General features: G+C 43.8%; 1 protein-coding gene across 1 annotated transcript in view; it reads right to left on the bottom strand.

The window, feature by feature from the left end:
- RAB32 (RAB32, member RAS oncogene family) overlaps nt 1-21,181 on the bottom strand; it is a 47,258-nt gene extending 26,077 nt beyond the window's left edge. The window contains exon 1 of the mRNA XM_006271632.4: nt 20,852-21,181. Coding sequence (XP_006271694.1) covers nt 20,852-21,086 — 235 coding nt within the window. The 5' untranslated portion in view covers nt 21,087-21,181. The remainder of the gene's footprint in view (nt 1-20,851) is intronic.
- Nucleotides 21,182-21,956: the final 775 nt, after the last annotated feature.

Here is a 21,956-nt window from a genome sequence, read left to right as displayed (position 1 = left end):
AGCAATTCAATTTGGCAATTCGAATCTGTTCCCATCCGATTCTTCCAAAAAACAACACCACCACCCCCCCAAAAAAAAAACAAAAACAAAAAATGGAAGTTTGGTGCCAATTCGGATTGGCTGGGAAGAGGCAGGCATAGCCAGGTGGCTACAGGTTCTCCTGCAGCTCCTCTGGCTGTGCCTGCTTCTTTTGGGGCAGGGGGAGCTGCAGGAGAAGCCCCCATGGCTGCCCTACCCAGCCCCAGCCTCCCAGCACTTTTTTTTTTTTTTTTTTTTTTAAAGCCTCACACTCACTGGCTGTGGCAGCAGCAATCAGGGCCTCAGAGGGCTCATGACAGAACCCCCATGCACAGCAGGGATTGCCCCCTCCCAAGCTTGGCACAGGTGTGGCACAGCTTGGCAGGGTGCCATGCACCATCTGGGAGCTGGGGAGGCTCTAGCAGTCAGCCAGAGCCTGGTACTGCTCAGCTCCAGCTCCCAGAGCATGAGCAGAACCTTGCCACACTACTGCACCCATGCCATGGGGCAGCTGGGGCAATTCCTGCTACCCCTCCACTGCACAAGAGGGAGGTGGGGGGGCTCTTCCATGAGCCCTCAGAGGCCCCAATTCCCACTGCTGCAGCTGGTGAGTGTGGGGCTTTTTAAAAGAAGTGCTAGGAGGCTAGGGCCAGGCAGGGGAGCAATGGGGGCTTCTCCCGTGGCTCCCCCCACCCAGGGAACTTGCAGCTGTCTGGCTGTGCCTGTCTCTCCCCAGCCAAGCCAAATATCTCCAAATCCAATTTGGACCTTTTAATGCATCTCCCAATTCGATCCAATTTCAAAGATTTGGCCACCTCAAAAAAGAATCAGGCAGAATATTAAAATAAAAAATAAAAAAAAAATCTGTGACTGAAGCTTTGCACAGCCCTACTACATGCGTTGCTAAGCAATAAAGACCACCACCATAGAATACTACTTGTACTAAATCTACAGCAGAGTTCATTAGTTAACTGCAGCCTAAGAGGGCTGTAGAGTAGATACTGAGACTTTACTGAGGAGCTAATTAGGCAGCTCTGTAGTAAACGCATCACATAGATGCGCCCACAGTTACCCAGCTTAAATACAAGTCAGGCTTTTACCATGTTGAGCTCTACATTAGCCATTACCAGACAGGAAAGATCTGGGAGTCAGTTTGCTAAAAATATCAACTCAGTGCTCCGCAGCCAATAGAATCAAACAAGGGAGTGTGTAGATGAAACAAGGGCCCTAAGTTGAAGTGGTGGGTTTTTAAAAAGACCAATTCAATTTAGGGTCAATTTAAAACACTTGTGTCATGCGTGCACCCCCCCACCCCCCCGCCAACTTACCTTCCTCTCTGGTGGAGAGGAGAGGGCAAGCTGCCAGTGGGCAGAGTTCCCTGGGCTCCAGTGTGGGGCTGGTGCTACCCTCTGCAGAAGCAGCAGCAGCCCCCCTGCAAGCACTCAGAGCAGGTGGTCCCAGGGGGCACCACAGCCACAGAAGGAAGCACTGGGCCCCTGTTCAACTCAGGTAGGCAGGCAGGCAAGCTCCAGGGGAAGGAAGAAAGATCAGACTTGCCACTTTTCTTGGGCAGAGCCTGCTTTCCCGGGCTGCTGCCAAGCTACCTGGTGGTCTTCCTACAGAGCCCCAGAGCTGCACAGAGCCCAGTACTTCACTCCATAGCTGTAGGGGCAGCAAACGCCTTTGAGGAGTTTTAATTTGCTGCACCCCAAGTCATTTAAGGCACATTGCACTGCCAAATTTCCTACAGCAGCTGGAATTAAATGCACAATACACTGCTGAGGCATGCAAAACACTGACACCATTAAAGCAGTGCAAAAGCAATTAGCCCACTTTAAAGTGTTGTGCACAAACACCCCGCGTTTTATCTACACACAGCCCTAGATGTTAGGGATTATTAGGAACTGTAAGCAAAACAAAGTATTGTTATGCTCATTTATAAAATGCATGGTGTATGCATACCTGGAATATAATGGCCAATTTTGGTCCCCACACCTCAGAAGGATACAGGAAAACTAGAAGGTAGAGAAGAGCAACAAGGATGATCAGTAGTGTGAGGGAGATTCCATCTGGGGAGAGACGAGGTCTATTCAGTTGGGGAAAAAAAGTGATAAGGGTTTACAAAACATTAAATGGTGAAAGTAAAATAGGTATTGAAAGAGTAAGTAATCTACAAGAACTAAGGGGTCATAAACTTACTAGTTTCATTTAAAAAAGCAAACCAAAATGAAACAAAAAACCCCTAAAGGACCCCCCCTGCATGCACTTGAAGTATGGAATGTATTGTCATAAGATGTCGTGGAAGCTGGCAGCTGAACCCAGTTTAAAAAAAAAAAAGGGACTGAACCTTCTGGGAGGAAAGGGGTATCAGTAGCTATTGACCATGAAAGTTATGGGTACAGACTCCAAATCAGAGCTCACTAAATGCTGGAGACTACAAGTGAGAGGGACAGTGGGGAAAAAAGTCCTGGTCATACTCAGTTCATTCTTCCTTTAAGCATTTACTCTACCACTGTGAGACAATACTGGGTAAGACCCAATAAGTGCCAGTTCTTATGTTTTTGTAACAATGGCTGCAAGATATTATACAATATAAGGATTTTTAGAGGAAGCTTGTTATTAGACAGACCCTGCTTATGTTGAAGTGATAAAAGAGCCAACTGTATTGAAAAAAAAAAAGAGAGAAAGCTCAGGAGGAGTTCGGAGACAAGAATTCCATGCATCTGGAGTATTCTGCTCTGTTTTTGTCAAGACTCCAAAGACTTCAAACAGCTCAGGTATGAGTGAATCCCTCATCATGTTATATCCATATCCATACACATATGCACAATATTTCTTCCCCCACCAGCATTGCCATGTAACTACCAGGAAAAAAAAAAAAAGCGCATCACCACCTGTAATCTTGAGAGCAGAGGAACTGAAATCAATTTCACTTATTTAATTAGCAGAGGCAGACAAATTTAGTCTTTTGTCAATGAGATTTCCTGCCCTGGGAAGATGGTTACTAGTTCAGCCTTGGCTTTGATAAGCTAACTTTAGTTTTGACAACTGTTTAAGAGCAACATTCAAAGTCCCCTCCTTTCTGTCGTTAACACTGGCTAAAGAGTTTGTACAGATCCACTCATGAGAGACTTGGTTCAATTAAAGCCTACAGACCACAGCATGGATTTCTACTTAAGCAAGATTAGCATCTTCCAATTTCTCAAGTCCCACCTCCCATCCTTCCTCCAGCATGCTGGAAAGCAGCCAACACAGCAAGGCACACTCAGCAGTGATAAGCAGACACTGATACTCCTGGTGCATGGTGTGTTCATAGCTTCATAGTAGCTAGGGTCAGGAGGGACCTGAACAGATCATCTAGCCTGACCCCCTGCCACAGGCGGGAATGAATGCTGGGTTCACAAGACCCCAGACAGGTGATCATCTAACCTCTTTTTGAATTTGCCCAAGGTAGGGGCGAGGACCATTTCCCTAGGAAGTTAAGTCCAGATGGTGTGTAATGCCATTAAAAAAAAAAAAAAATCTATCTACCCCTAGACAATACTGTAATCGGGGGACTGAAAGACATTGTTAGCTGATGTGTTGTGGCACAGTTTGCTACCAAATAGAATTCCAACTTTTAGGCAAAAACAGCCATTTAATATTTAGAAGTCTAGAACACTGGCCAGAAATGTGATCAAATTGGTACCATTTTCTATTCCCCACAAAAGGAAAAAGGTCCTCTTTTAAAAGGCACAAACCACTGAAAACAGTAAAGATTTCTGGATCACATTTGGCCTCACTTTAAAAACAGCACATTTAGTGACAATGTTTTTTGTATCCAGGCCAAGAGGCATCTTTCTAAGCAAGATCCCTGGATAGCCTGAAATCCAGCCACTAGTTACAGCAGTCTTGCCATTATTACTTCACCAGATTTCCCATTAAAATTAACAACAAGAAGTGTTTTGAAGCTGACTTGCATAAAGAACTAATAGTAGGCTACTAAGCAAGTCTGACTGTAATTACAGGAGTAGTTACTAAGCTTGGGGCCATCTTAGATTGGTCCTTTAACTACAAATTGAAGACTTCATTAGCAGCTAGAAATAAAGTTACGCAACTTTACAAGCCAGAGACCGATTTTAAGAGGGAATCACTCCTGCCAGTCATTCCCATCTGGTACTTCATAGCTAGGTTACTGCACTATAGTTGTGAGACTCAGGTATGCATTTGAAGACCAACCTCAATTTCATAATGCAGAATAATGCTTTCCATTCCCATGCAGTTAGGACAACTCCATTTCATCTCCATAGAAAATGGCTATGGTGACTGGAACCTTCTCTTTTTGATTTAGATCCTAGTTAAACAACAGCTATTCAAGGAGATACTGTGAGCTGTCTGCATCTCTTCACCTCAGAAAAACTTGTTCTTACAGGGGGAGGAAAGGGAGGTCAGGATTATGATAAGTGAGGTAGTGTCTAGGCTCCTCATCTGGTTTTGTGCTCCGTCCTTAGTCTGGTAACGAAATGCATTGTGTATGTTGAATACATTATAATGAAAATAAATCCAAGCCTGGAAGAGACAGCTGTGAAGCTATTTATTTAATAGTAAGGAGGATTTGTAGCAAGTTAAACATTTCTGTCACAGTACCTGCAACTGAGTCAACAGAATAGAACATTTCTGCTTTACTGCATGTCTGTGGCCCTTCTATTCTGATATTCTGGAAGAACAAGCTGATTCATTTAGAACATTAGATGCTACCTGATCCATAAAAGGTCTGGATAGAGATACTGAAGGGATTGATTATTTATAAATATCTACCTGAAGTCAAGAAAAAGACTGAATTGCTTAACATCTTACCAAGTATGGGAGCTTTGAGAAAGGGTTATTTGTGGAAACACCAACTTAGTTCCTATAGTTTTAGCTTTCAAAAGAATTAATCACAGCTTGCTGAGGCTCCTTATTTTGTACCACTGAAAGAGAAAAATCCAACTGCTCTCAATCCAGAGTACAGAATATCCTTTCCCTAAAGCATTTTCTCCAGAAACAAGAGACAGTATGGAAAAAAGTTAGAACTTTCCCCATAGTAAAATGTTTAAATTCAAATTCAGCAACTAGAATTGAGCACTGACCAACTGTCAAGTTGCTTGTCTTTGCAAATTCTATATTCACTGCTTGGTACTGGGAAAAGCTAGAAACAATACTGAGGCATAACAAACTGAAAGACAACTTAAAATGTGGCATTAAGCGGGCATATTAGTAACCTATCTTTTTTTTTTTTGCTTGAATCACCATAATCTATTTGTGTTATTGTTTTCATGAAAGAGTGGGCACTTCCAAATCCTTAAGCTAGAACAAGTATGGGGTAGTTATGCTATTTATATTTGTTAAACTACTCAAAGTCATATGGATATATTTGAGACAAATGAGCATGCAAAGCCAGCAGAGCTTACTGGAAGCCTACCTTAATTGACTTCTGTAAAAATATTGCCATTTTCCAAAATGCCAGAAGAGCCATTCTTCTGAAGTGCTAACCACTTTACATTAACAGGCAAACTCCCAATAGGATTAAGAGTCAGTTAAAACGGTGTTTTCTAGATAAACCAGTGATACAAATTCAAAAATTTGAATGTAATATTCTAGTATACAGCCATGTATTTTTATACAAGAAATAGTTGCTTCTGTTTGTTCAGTGAGCTTTTTCCCTAAACTGCAGGGAAAGAGATTCAAGTCAGCCAGTTTTGTTTTATGAGACTTTCTACCCAAATCTATGCAGATGCAAGTCATCAAGATGTAGCTGGGTGGGGGGGGAAATCTTTATGCGACCTTTAGAGATTTTCAGAGCTAGGCAGAGTCAAGGAGTACTTCTGTATTTCACCCCAGGATGTTGGTACTGTATCAGGATTTTTCTATTTCAACTGGAAAATGCATTTGGAGTAGAAAGTTGTATTGGATTACAAAACAAGAAAAAATTCAAACCAGAAGCTGCTCTTACACAGATATTCAGTGAAGAGGCATAAAGCTCAATAGTTAGAATTTAAGTCTAAATTAGCTCTTAAATTTGGTTTAAGCAAAGCTTGGCAATTCTGTGGAATGCCTCAGGTGGGAGTTCTCCTGCAGCTTCACTGGAATCGCATCTGTTAGTTTAAACATTTCTAAACATTGCAAACCTGAATACAATACTACTGTGCTCATCCCCTTGCTTTCCTAGGAGACAGCAGGGGAGGGAGAAGAGAATAGAAGCAGATTAATGTGGAATAAAAAGCTTGTTTTTTTTAAAATAAAGTAAATTAAGCACAAAGCTCAGAGATGTCAGATGTAGGACCATAATCAACTCATGGCTGTTGTTGCTGCCAATCAAGACCAAGGTGATCATAAAGCCTCAGCTGGAAGCCACTTTCTTCCTAAATGCCTGGGTAAGGAAGGCATGACACCCAAGTATATTCAATAGACATGAAATTTTAGTTTTGTTTGGAGGTGGGGTGCTTGCCTTAAAAAGGCATTAGCATGAAGACACTAAGAATGAAGCCACTCACTCCAGAAATTGGTTATACATTTCAAAGAGCGTTATGAAGAATAGCCCTAGGAGAAGATTCTTACCATCAAGCAATTACTTCTTGTATGGCAGCAGTAGAATGGTGTTGTAGCCATGATGGTCCAGGAATTATGTGAAAGGCAAGGATTTTTTGGGCAATACCTTCCTACTGGACCAACTGCATAACTGGAACCAAAGTCAGACAAATCAAGGACCCTAAAGAAAGTTGCCTTGCATCCGAAAGCTTGTCTAACTCTGGGCCAGCTATGCAGTTGGCCCACTAAGAGAAAAATCACCTTAAAAGCTTTCTACTTCCCCAACAGACTTTATAACCAAAGTGTTGATCTAGATGCCTGCCAAAAGGTTACCATTATCAAATTCCTTGTTGACAACATGACAGCAGCAACCATCCTAAGCAACTGCTCAGAAACACACCCCTTCACTGTTTGAACTGCAGTGAGCCAACTCTTTTCTAGCTATATTGCAGCTATTCCACATCTCACTGCAGAAAGATGTCTGTTTAGAGTCAGCATCTAGTATCACATGGATAGGAATCTCCAACATCAACTGATTATGTTCCAGATCCAAGAAAAGAGAAACCCACACCTCCATTAATGATCTTGAAGTGCACTAATGATTATGTCATGTGTGTTCACTCAGCTGAAAAGTTCTAGGTCACTCCTGACTGCTTTTACAAGGCATACCAAATGCTTGGGCTTACTAAAACACAAGAACCAAGGTGCTTTACCCCTGCCTCCCCTAACAAATAGCTAATCCTCTACACATTAAAACTAGAAGGCAATCCCTGGAGAAAGCTAAGTTTTCCCCTTTGCTTCTTTTTGGTGAAGAGGTAGCTACCCAAAGAGAAGACAATATTCAATGCAGGATAAAAATCTGCCAGTGCTGTTTTTGGATGTCTTCAGTGATCATTACATCAAGACCCAACCAAATTACTCTTTATCAAGCCACTGCCATCCTTACCCTGTTACATGGGTCTGAAACTTGTTCTGTTAGGTGTTTCTGAAGTTGTCCATTACTATCAATCACAGCAAGGCCTTTGGAAAATCCTCCACATTAACTCAAAGGACAGAAGAACAAGTGTCAGTGGTCTGGCTCAAGCCAACATCACCAGCATTGAAGCCAGGTTTATACAGCACCAGGTCTACTGGACAGGGCATGTTATAAGAATGCCTGACTACCTATACTCCCAACTCAATAATCACTGCTCCAGAGATAGGTAGGAGAGATTCAAGGACATGTTAAAGACCAACCTGAAAAACAACCACAATATTAGAATCAGTACCTGGGAGACTCGAGCACTGAAGTGTCCCCAATGGTACTATGACATACAACAAGACAGAGAGAGAGATTATCAGAAGTAGAGGCAGGGAAAGAACTGTGACCCACATGGCCAGAATCTACTCCTTCCTCTGCAAACTATTTGACACACCCACAGTCAAACCAAACATGTGGGTGACATCCTCCTTGACATCCAAGTTCACATCTGGCAGGGTGCAGAGAAGCAACCAGCATGGCTTTGTAGAGGGGAAGGCATGACTAACAAACCTGGTGTCTTTTTATGATCTGTTAACTAACCACCTGGACATGGGACAGGAGGTGGAAGTCATCCATCTAGATTTCAGCAAGGCCTTTGATACCGTTTTCCATTAAATCCTCTCAGTTAAGTTGGAGAGTTCTGGCCTAGACCAAGCTACAGTGAGGTGGGTTGGGTACTGGCTCAGCAGCCAATCCCAGTGAGTCTTGATTGATGGGGTGGCCTCGTCCTGGAAGGCCATTTCCACTGGTGTACCCCAGGGATCAGTGCTTGGGCCCAAGCTTTTTAATATCTTTATTAATGAGTTGGATGAGGGAGTGAAAAGTGCAATTAAGTTTGAAGACAATACCAAACTGTAGGGACAAGTGGGCACATAAAAGGACAGGTCAAGGATTCAGGATGACTTTAAACAAGCTGGTCCTAGGACCTGAACAAAACCAGATGAGGTTCAACAGGGACAAATGCCAGGTCCTTCATCTGGGTAGAAAGAACCCTCATCATATCTATACAATGGGTGGTGGTCCACTGGCTGGCACTGTATCCAAAAGGGACCTAGGGGTGACAATTGACCAGAAGATGAATGAGCCACCAGTGTGACAAAGTCACCAACAGAGCAAAAAGAACTCTGGCATGCATCAGCAGATGTGTTGCCAACTGATCCAGAGAGGTGCTCCTCCCCCTCCATTTGGCATTGGTGAGGCCACAGCTGGAGTATTGCGTCTAGTTCTGGGCACCACACTTCAAGAAGGATGGAGATAAGCTCAAAAGGGTGCAGAGAAGGGCCACCTGCATGCTCAAGTGCCTGGGGGGACAGGTCCTATGAGGAGGGACTTCAGGATCTGGGACTCCTCAGCCTGAGCAAAAGAAGGCTGAAAGGCAACTTGACAGCTGCCTATAAATATTCATCAAGGGAGAACACCAGGATCTAGGTAAACAACAACTTTTCAGAAAAGCCACCTACAGGAAGATATGGATCAATGGACACAAGCTAGTCAAGGAAAAGTTCTGGCTGGACATAAGGAAAAAAAACTTCTTTTCTGTACAGGTAACCAGAATCTGGAACACTTCCAGCAGTGGCGGTGCAGTTGCCATGGCAGTCTTTAAGAGAAGGCTGGACAAATACTTTGTTGAACTTGTTTGAGCCCAATTACTTCCTGCCCAGGGCAGGGGACTAGACTTTATGATCTTATAGGTCCCTTCCAGTCCTTCTTTCTATGATTCAATGTGCATCCCAAATCAGTCTCCTCAGTGAACTATGGACTCACCAAATGATTTCCCTGTTCACTGGAAGACTGATCTCCTCTTATCAAGGGACTGCCAACAACTTCTAGTCTAGAATCATTTCTATACTATTTAGAAAGGACAAAATATGTTAAAAGAATAATGTGGGATTTCTCAATCCCTCCATGGTATAGAAGACAACTCCTAGTTACTTGCTTCTGGGCCAGCAGAATACTTTCTAAACACAAAGTATCTGGAAGTTCCAGGTAATTATAGAAATTCTGGCAACAAACAGGACAATTGGTGGAACAGTACAAGATGCGGACAGGGATAAAGGAGGAGGAGAAAACAGAAAGGTTGGTTGTCAGATAAATGGAGACCCTCTTGCCTCTTGTTGGATTTCCCCTGCCCTATTTAAGCCAGTTTATAAATACAGAGAATTTTCCCTTTGAGGAGATAGACCTTGCTTTTTTGTATAAAAAACTAAACACACACACACACACACACACACACACCAAAAACCCAAGTTCTAACTAATCAGGTCAAGTTCATTACCAAAGAAGGTGGTCTTTATGCAGGCAATAGGTACATCAAGTTAAAAGCTGTTTATATAACCAAACAAAGAGTTCTTAGTTAAATTAAGAGTTTGCCGACCAGATACAAGCTGCACTGCAGTCATTAAGACAACTTAATTCCTATTCACTCTTGAGAACACCCATTTAAAAAATGAATTCAAAGAGATTTGTTTAGCTAATCCCAACAAGACTCCTCCTCCAGCCTATCACCAAATTACACCACACTACTATCACCAAGCCAAATTTATCATTTACCTTCATGTGTGAACACGTTCTGTCTGCACAGGGTGGGGATGTGATGTGTTGGCATAGCTGTAGCCTCCCAATGCACACCCCCACCCACCTTTGGTTAGGCCAGGGACAGGCAAAAGTTACAGCCTGTGGGCCATTCGGCCTGCCAGGCCATTCTGTCCAGCCCGTGGGACCCCTAAAAATTTAATAAAATTAGTATTTATTAGTTTCTGGCTGCATGTGAAAGCTGGAAGGAGACAGGGGCAGTAGGACACAGAGGGAGCCTTAACAAGCTTAATCAGCCCAGCCTGCCCCACCCCCAGCTAGTTTCCTGCCCTGGCCGTGCTCCAGCACCACATGCCCACAGTCTGGTGATGCAGCCTGCGAGCACAGGACTACACCAGTACAGGGGTGTGCAGGCCAAGGCGTAGAGTTTGTGCGCATATGTTCATAGGAAGAGTCACACACACACACACACACACACACACACACACACCCTTTGCCATACACATGCACCCACACCCCCTGCCCTTACTCTTGTATTGTGTGTGTGGTTATGGGGTAAGACTTAATTTTAAGCTATTGTGCAATCACCTCCATATATACACTACACAAACGTATATAAAAATCAAGACAAAAAATATTTCTTGAAATCAAATGAATGAATGCTGTAGATGTTTGCTTTGTAGAATATAATTTGTATTTTTCTTGCTCCGAGGTGGCAAAACCACTTGCTGAAAGGAATACTGCTGGGGGCAAGAGGAGCGACTTCCTGTCACAAGATGGTGACAAAGGGGCAGGGCACCTGTCAAGGGGCAGGGCTACCTACCCTTGACAGCTTGCCAAAACTCGGTAAGCAGCCCTCCGCCAAAACTAACTGCCTGCCCCTGGGTTAGACCCTGTGTACAGCACTGGGAGTTTCATGTGTGCTGCAAGCAATATAAGTTCACTGTAGTTTGACCCAGACTCTGCCTGGAGCCCCTGCTTTCAAGCAGATCCAGGGACCTACTGCTTTTTGCTCATCCCCTCCCCCCCCATCCCTTTATTCAGTGACAGTGGAAAGAAGGAAAGCAGTTGGCAACGTGCAGGTCCTGCTTTCACTCAACTCCAAAGGCTTGCAGTACCTCCTTTCCCCGATGCTGAATTCAGCAGTGGGAGGTGGAGAAAGAGAAGAGAGCAGCAGGCTCTGGGAGCTGCTTGAAAGCAGAAATGCTGGGTAGACCCTGCACTGGGAAGCACAGAGTTCACAGCACATGCTGCCAAGAGCTCACTGGCATCCAAGATCAGAGAGGGTCTATGGCCACATCCCCTTTATCTATGACGAATATGCAATGAAGAGAGCTCATTACATCTGTGAACCATCCCTGAAGGATCCGTGACCTAGCCCCATTGCCAGATCCACCCATACTGCCTGCCAAAGTCAGTTCCCATTTAAACTAGTTTAAAGGACTTCTCCAGTTGTTTCCTCTCTAGCTTTTTTTAAAATACCTTTCTCCGCTTGAAATATACTGAAACTAGCTGTCCACAAATGATTCCCAAGCTACCTACCTTGCCCCCACAACTAGTCATGCAAGACAGAAATCATCCATAGTCTGCAGAATGACATGTATACAAGTTTAGATGATCCATTTCAAGTATTTATTCCTTTTGGCAGTGGCGCTTGAATTCACTTGACCTTTCCACTTCATACTTCAGAGTGAAGTTACAAGGAAAATGTACTGCAGTATTCTTGTTCCATCCTCCTAGAAATGACTTAATGCATCCTGATCAACCTTGTAATGGGACAGCCAGTACATCTTGTAATTTTGAATGCTTTCTAAGATTCCAACAGCAGTTACTGCTTAGAACCTAAAAGTCTCTGCAGTGAGCAATGAATGTGTGCAAACATGAAGCACTAAATGAAGTCAGAAGGGACTGGCACAGTAATGTTTATAGTTTTCTGCTCAGGGCACTTTCTTCAACTGTGGTGGAGCAATGCAACACAAAAATCCCCTGCCAAAAGTGGTTGTTCCAAGTAGGAAGACTGCTGTGAATGAACACCTTTGTAACATACAAAGGAAAGGACTGCAGCCTTGTGTATTTGTCACAAAGTATTCAGCAGAATTTGCAGACTGACTGGAATCTGACAGGGCTGCACTATGAGTGCTTCTGATGTGGTCTGACTTGCAACCTCTGGGCTGTCAACCATGCACTGTAGCACCCACACCACCTCAGCCCCCACAGGTTGCAGTGATTTGTAGTTGTCATATGCTGCTTCGGTAAATGAACATCTGAAGTTAAATCTGCTATTTAGCAGAAACAAAAGAAAAACCCACAACAAAAAACTACACAAACAAACAAACGCAATCCTCTCTCACATAACAGTAATATGTAAGATGCCACTATACATAAACTATGCTGCTTGCCTTCGTAAGAGGTGGCTATAGCCATTTTTCCATATGTATTATTAAAAGTCTTACACAGAGAAAGGCATTCTAATAAAGTTGCCCTCATTTCCAATTATTAGGATTCATTTTACTGTGTTATGTAAAGTGATTATAGCATTAAAATTATGAAGTTTGAGATCCCATAGTGCCTTACAGAATACTAAATTAAAACTAAAGCTCTAGTATTCTACCACAGCACAGTAAGTTACTTTGTATCATATAAGCATCAAGGTTTTGGGGTTGGGGAAGAAGGGGGATGTCTTTTTGGACCAGCTGCATGGCTGGGATTAAATAAAAAGAAAAAAAAAAAGTTAGATAAATTTTTGAATGCAAGGCATTCTTCATTGAAACATTAAACTGTCTTCAGTCACTATACAATCCCCTTTCACAAGCTGATCATGTATCATCTTAACAGAAGCAAGGTTTTTTTTGGGGGGGGGGGGAAATATCTTTTATTGGACCAACTGTATACATCAGACAGAAGAAACTTGCATATTTCCTAGACAATCACATTTACAATGCTCCACTCCTACAAGTTTTACCTTAGCAATTCATCCTCATCCCCCTTCCCTCCTCCTGAACTCCTGCAAGCACCACTCCTGCCCCACCCCCTCCCCTACCATCTTCTCAAGTCCTGCTGGGAGGCTCTTGCAAAAATTCACACTGTAGCTAGTCAGCCACCTTCTAAAATACAGCTTCAGTGTTTTTCATGGCCAGGGTATATCTTGCTAACATTACCATCATCTTAAATACCTGTATTTTCCTCACATACAAGCATGCCCCCAAATGTAATATGCAATCTTTTATTGGGGGGGAGGAAAGGAGATTTCACCTTGGACTACAGGTAAATACCTCAGGTCTGAAGTCCCAGATTCACCATGAACCCAGACTTGGTGTACCAGGCCCCGCTTGGCACATGGTTCTAAAGCCAATGTATGAGTTTGGACTTGGCATGATGGGTCAAACCAGATGCCCGAGCCACAGAGGAACTCAAGGGACCAACCCAATATAGTGCACAGTTGGGTCCAGAAGTTTGGCCCAGGTTGGAGGGATCTCCCAGAGCGGTGGGAATGAATGTGGTCACCGATACCCCCACATGCACACCCACCCACCAGTCAAAGTTTCTGGACCAGCAAGAAACCTTCTTCTTTGTGTAATGCACGCCTCAAGTTTACCCCAGCTCAGGGGTGGGGAAAGAAAGGAAGGGAGTGGTAGTTTTTTTTTTTTTTCTTCCCAGGTGGATTTAGAAATTGCAGTCATGCCTTTTCCACCCTCTTTTTGCTCCTCCCCTCCCCCAAACAGGTTACAGAAGCCTCTTCACACCCAATTCCAGTTTGAGTGGGTTTGTTTACCAGTGCAGGGCAGCTCAGGTAACCTCTTCAACTAGAGCCATCAACGGATGAACTAGTAATGGAATACAGCAACTAGGTTCACTTCGTTTCCAGAACACTGAACTGATTAGCATGTGAAACTGTCTAGCCCAGATCAAGCATATGAAAGCTCTTGGGAGTTGTGCTTTCATCTCAAAAGCAAAAAAAGATCAACATCAACTATCCTGCACCCTCCACCTTTTTTAATACTAAAACCCTTACTATAAACCAAGCAAAAAGTATTCATTTTAGTTTTGGAACATGCAGGCAATAGCTGGATTTCTTTCATCTCCACTAAAAGTTCTATTTCTTTATTTATACGACAAAAAGTCTTTTACTATTTGCTTTACGTCTCCTTACTTTGCAGGGTCTAAGGAATTTACTTTCTGCCAAGCCCCATGTCAAGATAAAGTGAACCAAATGCAGAATTTGAGACTTGCTTTGGAATGCAGACTTGGAGAGGCAGGCTCTATACAAGATCAGTTTTAATATTTGAAAAACTCTTCTGTAATGAGGGCATGCAGATAAATAAAGTTTTGCTAGAGTTGAAGAGACTGAACTACACAAGTTCCCAACTTGATTTTACAAGAGGAACAAAATTTAAAATGTGCAACTGTTTTATTTTGTTTTTGGTTTTTTTTTTTGGGGGGGGGGGGGGGGTCCTAACATTTTTCTAAGGATACGCTTTAATTCCACTTACAAGTCCGTTTAAAACCTTATTACAGTAACCTTCCATATATATGTAGCAAGCAAACAGATTTGACGAAAGTTTATTTATTACCCAACAATGTACTTTTGTTGTTGACCGTGTGAAGGGAGTGGTGCATTCTGTTTGCCTTTACCCCAGTGAAATATTGGGGAAGAAAAAGAGTGGGAAATCACAGGTAGGTTTAGGTTATGAAGTTCATCTTCCTTATATTACTGGCCCAATTTCTAGCATCTGCTTCCCTGTAAACTATGAGGTCATAGGGAGACAGCAACTTTTGCCAATCTTAACAGGTCCTTAAGTGAGTTGCAGTTATCTTCAGGTGCCTAAACCTTTTTGTAATATATTCCTTTGGTTTTATTCTTAGCTCTTGGTTACACCGACTCATGGATTCTAATGAAGTTACATCACCCATGTCACTTTCCTCACATCTGCCAAAGTGCTTTGAAGTCCTCAAAATAGAAAAAGTTGTAGCAACTCAGAGCCCCATTACCCAGAAGTTTTGCATAGGCATCTGTTTGAATTCAGCATAGTTTCTCATTTGAAGCTGTTTGAAGTACACACAAGATGCGAGATCAGGAGAAAGTTTGGCAAGTTTCAGTCGTACTGTTTTATTTAAAGCATGCTGGTCATCTAATGTTTTGGATCCATTTTTCTCTACCCAAGTTTGAGACTGATAACAGGCTACCAAAATTCATACCAAGTATTTTCAGCCATTTAAACTGCAATAGTGCTTTTACCATCATCTTCCACTGAAGTTAGTGACCTTATTTCAAGCAGACCAATCCCAGGCCCATGCCTTTTTCTTTGCTGAACGGTGGTATTTTAATACCATGCTGGGTTTAAATCAGCCAACATACTGTTGTAACCGTAGTCATTTCTTTAGGATGATATTTTCTGACATTTTTTTTAATGTTACAGACCTTACTGACCAGGTCATATTTAGCCCAACAGCAAGAAAGATTACAATTCAGAAGTCTCTAAAAAGTGCCCCTTCCACAGTGATCAATTGGAGAAGTATGATGTGCCATTAAAGCCAGTTGCTTTTAAAATTAATATTTAAAACATAATACCCAAGAAAATTTCCTCCACCATACACTGAGAGACTTGGAACAAAATCCTTAACTTTAAGGCACCTATCATTAAATGCTGTGAAATCACACCAGAACGAGTCATAGTACCTCCCTCCACGCTCCTAAGGATTGTTAGAACCAGGCTGGTTAAACTACATTTATATAGAGGCATATGAAGGCAAATGCCTGGTCAAATCACATTACCAGATCTTTAAAAGAATTGAAAAATTCTCTATTAAGTTAAGCGTGCCTTAGGATTTTGCCTCCAAAAGCAAAATGCCTTTGTAGTCACTGCATAGATTTTCCTTAAAAAAAAAAAAAGAGAGATACCAGGATCAAGATTTGAAGAGTTCAGGACATTTGGTTTCCAAATCTCTCTCTCTCATGATTAAGGATCCACTAACCTAACCTTCAAAAGATTGCAACCCTACGTTATTTTAAGTGACTACATGTGACACAATGCCTTCAGTAAACAAAAAAAAAATCCACATACACTTTTTTTCCACTCCCTTTATCTTGCATGCTCTCTTCTCCTACATAGGGGAAACATTCTCAATTTGAGAAAATGAGTCCTGGCACCTACTTTATATCTAGGCCATCTCTACACTAGGGAATTCTAAAGGTCCAAAGCTGAGAATTTGATGAAACAAACCAGCTCACAAAAGCTTGCGATTATAAGTAAATTGACTTTGGTTAGTCTGCAAAGTGCAAGTGTACCCTATTTTCTTTTCAATTAGTACCAAGACAAAAGATCACTTCAGAAGTGAGCCACATTAGGAGTATGACCTAGTCCCCTCAGACATACAGACCCCACATTAAAAACCCTTTGGCTTCACTTTATCAACGCAGAGCTGGACAAAGTTGAAGAGGGTTTCTACTGCACAAGGTAAATGGAACTACCCACTACATAAATGAAATTTTATTAAATACCCCAAGCATGATTGTGGAAACATCTGAACTATAGCACACACTGTGTGGGAAGATAACCTATTTATCCTTTTTATGGTTGCAATGAAGACCTGCACCAGGCTACTGACAACATTTTGCAACATATATCAAAATTGTCACACTAGTATTATCCCTCAGTGCAGTTGTTTATAGGTTATTCTGTCATTTGATTGCTGTATTCCATATGAATAAATAAAATAACTTATCATTCGGCAAGAACCCAATGAGAATCCAGTCCTAGAGCTAAGTTGTCTAATAATTTTGAGTTCAGAAACTGAAAAGGAATCCTCAGTTCAGCCTTCCATCTAGAAAAAAAAGCCCCTGGTAAAAGTGGACTAGTATCATACTTTCACCCCTCTGCTCTCTCCCCACACCCACCCACCCCAGTCAAGCCTCAAGCTCAAATTTGCAAGAAAAATTTCAAGTTTAGAAGTGATTTTGTTTTAACATCAGTTTTCAGCATGCAGTCACTTTAAGCACTATGTACCTTTACTTTGAGCTCCACTCTCCCTGTCTCTGAAGTGAGTTATGCAAACAGCTGAAAGCAAAAATAATTAATGCATTACATTTCCTAAACCATGTCTAAAGTTGTTATGCTGTACACTCAGGCAGCCACAGTTATCTACACCCATTATACAAGGCCAGAGGACAGCTGATCTGAGTAAAAGGGAATGACTATCACATGTTCAGATTCTCAGTCACCCTCTTTGATAAAAAGACAGTTTGAGAACACATATAATATTAATTCTATTTATGAGGAAGCCTGTTACTGTGTTCGTTTTTAAAGCAGTAGCTTTTTCTTTTCCATCTCAACCTGTCTGTAGCAGTTAAGCAAGCCAGATTTATCACTTAAATTCTGTACTTTTTGCAGGCTACCTTACCAAAATGATGACGTAACCAAGATTGTGTAGACAACCTATACAGACCAGCTGATACATGAAGATCTGCAGAAGCCTGTAACAGGCGAGATGTGCTATGGAAACTGCTATGTGCTGAAAGTGACTTCAGTAGAATGGACACCAAGAATAGGAACAGGCTTATTTTTCCATTTCATAAAAGCAGGCATCTTTGTGGGCAATATAGGCCAGAGGTTAAGAGCCACCAATAGATATTATGGGAACCATATAAGTAGGCAACTTTTGTCTTCTAGTATCTGTGAGACGGCAAAACAAAAAGGATTGTCTGTAGAAGCTGGTGTCAAGTGAAAAAGATCGCTATAAGCTTACTCTAGCCACAAGTTGCCCAACCCTGTACGTGGGCAGCACCTGTGTCGCATGCTGCAGATGAGGTAGGAGACATGCAGCACAAAAACAGATGGGGCAGGAAGCAGAAAGCAAGGCAGGAAATTGGATAGGGAGCCTGGGGAATGAAGCAGGAAGCAGACTAGGCAGGAGAAGAGGATTGGAGTGGCACTTAAGGAGGGTGTAGGGCTAATCTGTGGTAGATGCAGCCCCTCTGCTCTAGTGTAATGGGTTATGTACTAGTTTTTCCATCAAGGAGTTAACAGCAGTACTTACAATAATGTAGGAATTCATTAGAGACAAACTAAACAGTGGACAAAATTTTAATCTTTGTCCTTCTAGCAACTGTAGAAGCTTCTTTGATGTTCTGCTATCATACCATAACCAAAGCCAAATCTTTGGTGCCAAAGATTGACATACAACTACAGAGAAGGCCAGTGACCAGCTAAAGGAAATTGCTAGTGAGACAGCCACCCAAACAATAAAATTAAATGATCAGCATCCAGAGAAAGTGTGCCATTTTGCCACTACTCCAGAATATAACCCTTTCAACAAAAGTGTAAAGATCAGGTGTGATACCAACATAGTTACTGGGACCACCTATTTGTTTCACCATCAATTTGACAATGTAGTCACTTTGGATCTTATCCCATTACCTGGACTGGCTTTAAGTCAGTAGGGTTTATTACTCTGTTGTTCTCTCCAACACACTTGCTTCTCTCAGCACTGCCCTCTCCTCCCTTCCCATCCCTGCCCTCCTTCCCAGTCTTTTGATTTTAAGTAAGTCAGTCTGATGTCAGGCAGAAGGCAAGATATATTTGCATTTTACAGACAAAGCCAGAGAGGCAAAGCATAAGTTTTCATATACTCTTCCTTTCAAGAAGTTCTTCATTTCTCTCTATCCAGTCCATCTTGAACTCAGGATCACCACATCCTACTGTTAGCCACTATAAAAGAGAAGTTATGCAATCTTAGGAAACACAAAGCAACTAACAGGTAGTTGCTTTTCAAAAGTCACCCGAGTGCATCACTGAATAGTTGCCTTGCTCATCTGTGTTTTCACTTTGTTAGCCTTTTGTCCTGCATCCCAGTTCTGTATTTTTTCCTACTGAATCAATCAGCTTTGGTACCTGAACTGAAGTTGTGAATGACAAGATAATTTGTTGTTATGCAAGTAGTTACCTCATTTTATATGGTTAAAATATTATCAGGAGTAAGACAGCAGCTACTTCTCCCAGGAAAGATGCCAACACTCAGAAGCTGCCCTTTGAAGGCAAGTGTTAAGACAGCTTTCATGGGGTTAAGTACATATTAAAATGGTGAAATTTGAAGCTTAGTTCCTCAGCCCTAGGAAGACTAGTTAGAAGAAGTGTTGGAAGGAGGATGGAAAACAGATGTCTGGCTGAACCCCAAGGCCTATGTACAAACTAAATGATAACGGTATTACCAGATTAGAGTGCCATACAAAATGGATTAGAGATGAGCAAACAACGCGTAGTATCACATTTGTAAGGTTACTTAATACAGCAGCAGCAGACAAGCTGACAGAGCAACACCCTTATAATTGGCCCAGTTCTCCAAACCAGATATGCCTCAACAGAAACATGATGTTTGCACTGTATGGCATTTCTTTCTTCTATACATAACTGCAGGATGTGAGCAAAGATTTCAGCTGCAGGTTTTGGAGGGGGGGGGCGTTCCCCCCCCTTTCTTTTTTCAAGGTTAGTAAACTAGAAGTTAGATGCATGTAACAAGAAATGCATGAGGATTATTTACACTCTTCTGTATTGGTAAAGATTAAGAACATACAAAAAAAACCCAACCCCCCCAAACAAGCCACCTTAACCACGAAGCAATGCTTATTGCATCACCAGAAGTTGCAGAAAGACCAATTTTGCCCTTCACATAAAGGTGGGCCCAGATAAGGTAGTGTGGGCATGCCTGATCCCAGCCAAGTGATCTTTGCTGGTAGCTTTTTCTGAGCGTTACTTCAAGTCAGCCTAAAACTAGCCAGGTGCAGAAGAGCCAGATTTACCCATTTTTGAACCAACAACTCTGCATGGGTTAAAGCAAAGCAACCCAGAAGCTTTACAGTTACTGCCATACTGAAAGGAGTTATTAACCACATAAGCTACTTTGCCTTGTCCTCATGGGAAAGCTGGGGGGAGGAAGTCATTTCTTTTTGGAGCCCAGCAATTAGATCTAACCAAACCAAACCATGCAAGGACATGTTAAAACCTGAAGCAAATGGACCACACCTGAGAAAGAAAGCAGTATGACCTGCCGTTTTAGGTTTTCAAAAGAAAGAAGTCCAGCGAGTGCTTTTCAGGGGTGGGGACTGCCATCCCATGTGCACGTGCTTCTCAGGGACTCCACCACCTCTCTAGGTTGCCTGCTCCAGTGCTTCACTCCCCTCCTCCTGGGAAAGTTTCCCCTCCTAGCTAGAAAACTTCCCTGGCTGCAACAGACCATTGCTCCTCATTCTGTTGCACCCCACAGCCCTCTAACCTTCAGACACCGGAGGAATGGGAGAGACAGGATCACCGCTAGGGTGGCCGTCGTAGAGGCCAGCCCAGTTGTCCCCTATGGATATGAAACCGGGCACCTTTATGTCCTCTGTTTTTCCTCTGAGGGAAAATGGATAAATCTCTTCACAAAGGACACTCCAGTTGGCTGCTACTCTGTCCTCTATTGATATGAAAACTGGTGCCTTGATGTCCTCTTGTTTCTCTTGAAAGAGATTTACCCATTTTCTCTCAAGGAGAAAAAAAAAACAGAGGACAGAGGCACGGGGTTTCGTATCAATGGAGTAGCAGCCAACTGGAGTGTCCCGTGGGACGGACACCCTACCTGCGGCACAGCAGGGCGGCCGGCAGGACCGCTGGCCCAGCCTGCGGCTCCAGGGGCAGGAGGATGCGGAGCCCAGCAGGGGCCGGGCCCCGGCAGGCGCAGGGGAGCCCCGGCGTCGGCCCTTACCTGCGATGTCCCAGAGCTGCAGCCGCACCAGGGTCTTGCTGTCCCAGTGCAGCACCTTGAGGGCGAAGTCCACGCCGATGGTGGCGCGATAGTGCTGGGAGAAGAGCTGGTGCACGTAGCGCTTGATGATGCTGGTCTTGCCCACGCCCAGCTCCCCGATCACCAGCACCTTGAAGAGATGCTCGCGGCACTCGGCCGCCCCGCCGCCGCCACCCGCGCCCTCCCCGCCCGCCATCCTCCCGGCACAAACTTCCTAACCCCGCAACTTTGTAGCAACTTCGTCGCAGCCGCTCCGCTCCGCCCCGGCAGGGGAGGTGCAACCACCTGACTACAGTCACAGGACGCGGAAACCCCCGAGCCTTATATAACCCCGCTCGGCCGCCGGGCGGGAGCAGCAGGAGGAGGAGCCGCAGCCTGGTGCTTCCTCCCCCGGCCCGAGCCCGGGGACTCCTCAGCCGGTCGGCCGCCTCGAGCGCAGCCTGCTCCAGCGCTTCGCTCCCCTCCCCACCTCTCCCTGTGGGAAAGTTGTTTCCTCTTCTCTAAAAACTTCCCTTGCTGCCACCGTTGCTCCTTGCTGTGTCTCCACCCTTCAGACACCTGAGGAATGGGAAGGCGGGTTGCAAAGAGGTTGGAGCTGGACAGGCCTCAGCATTAGCGATGCGTAGCGGGTGCACCCCTTGCGAAAAGGTGCCATTGACACTGCCAGCAGCACCTGCAGGCGCTTGCCGCTCGCCACCGCCAACACCGCCCATGGCATCTACAGGCAGTCCGCAATAGTCTCTGGCAGCTAATGACGCTCTCATTGGGGTCTGCTGGTGGTCGTGGGCTGCCGGTCGGCACTTGCCATCCTCCCCTCCAGCCACCAACAGCGCTGTGGCCGCCTGCGGGAGCTCCCCACTTGCTGCCACCACTGACAGCGCCGCGGCTGGGCCCCCCCCAGCCACCAGGGGCATGCGGCGTTCATGAGCTGGACTGTCCTCAGCGGGGGACAAGGCAGGACAGGGAGCAAGGAGCTCAAGTTGCAGCAAGGGGAGTTGAAGTGGGATATTAGGAAACACTATTTCACCTGGGAGGGGAGGAAAGCAGTGGGAAGAGGCTGCCCAGA

The sequence above is a fragment of the Alligator mississippiensis genome, chromosome 1, assembly GCF_030867095.1.
Source record: "Alligator mississippiensis isolate rAllMis1 chromosome 1, rAllMis1, whole genome shotgun sequence".
In the NCBI taxonomy this organism is placed as follows: Eukaryota; Metazoa; Chordata; order Crocodylia; family Alligatoridae; genus Alligator; species Alligator mississippiensis.
This window is presented reverse-complemented; position numbering and strand designations above follow the sequence as displayed.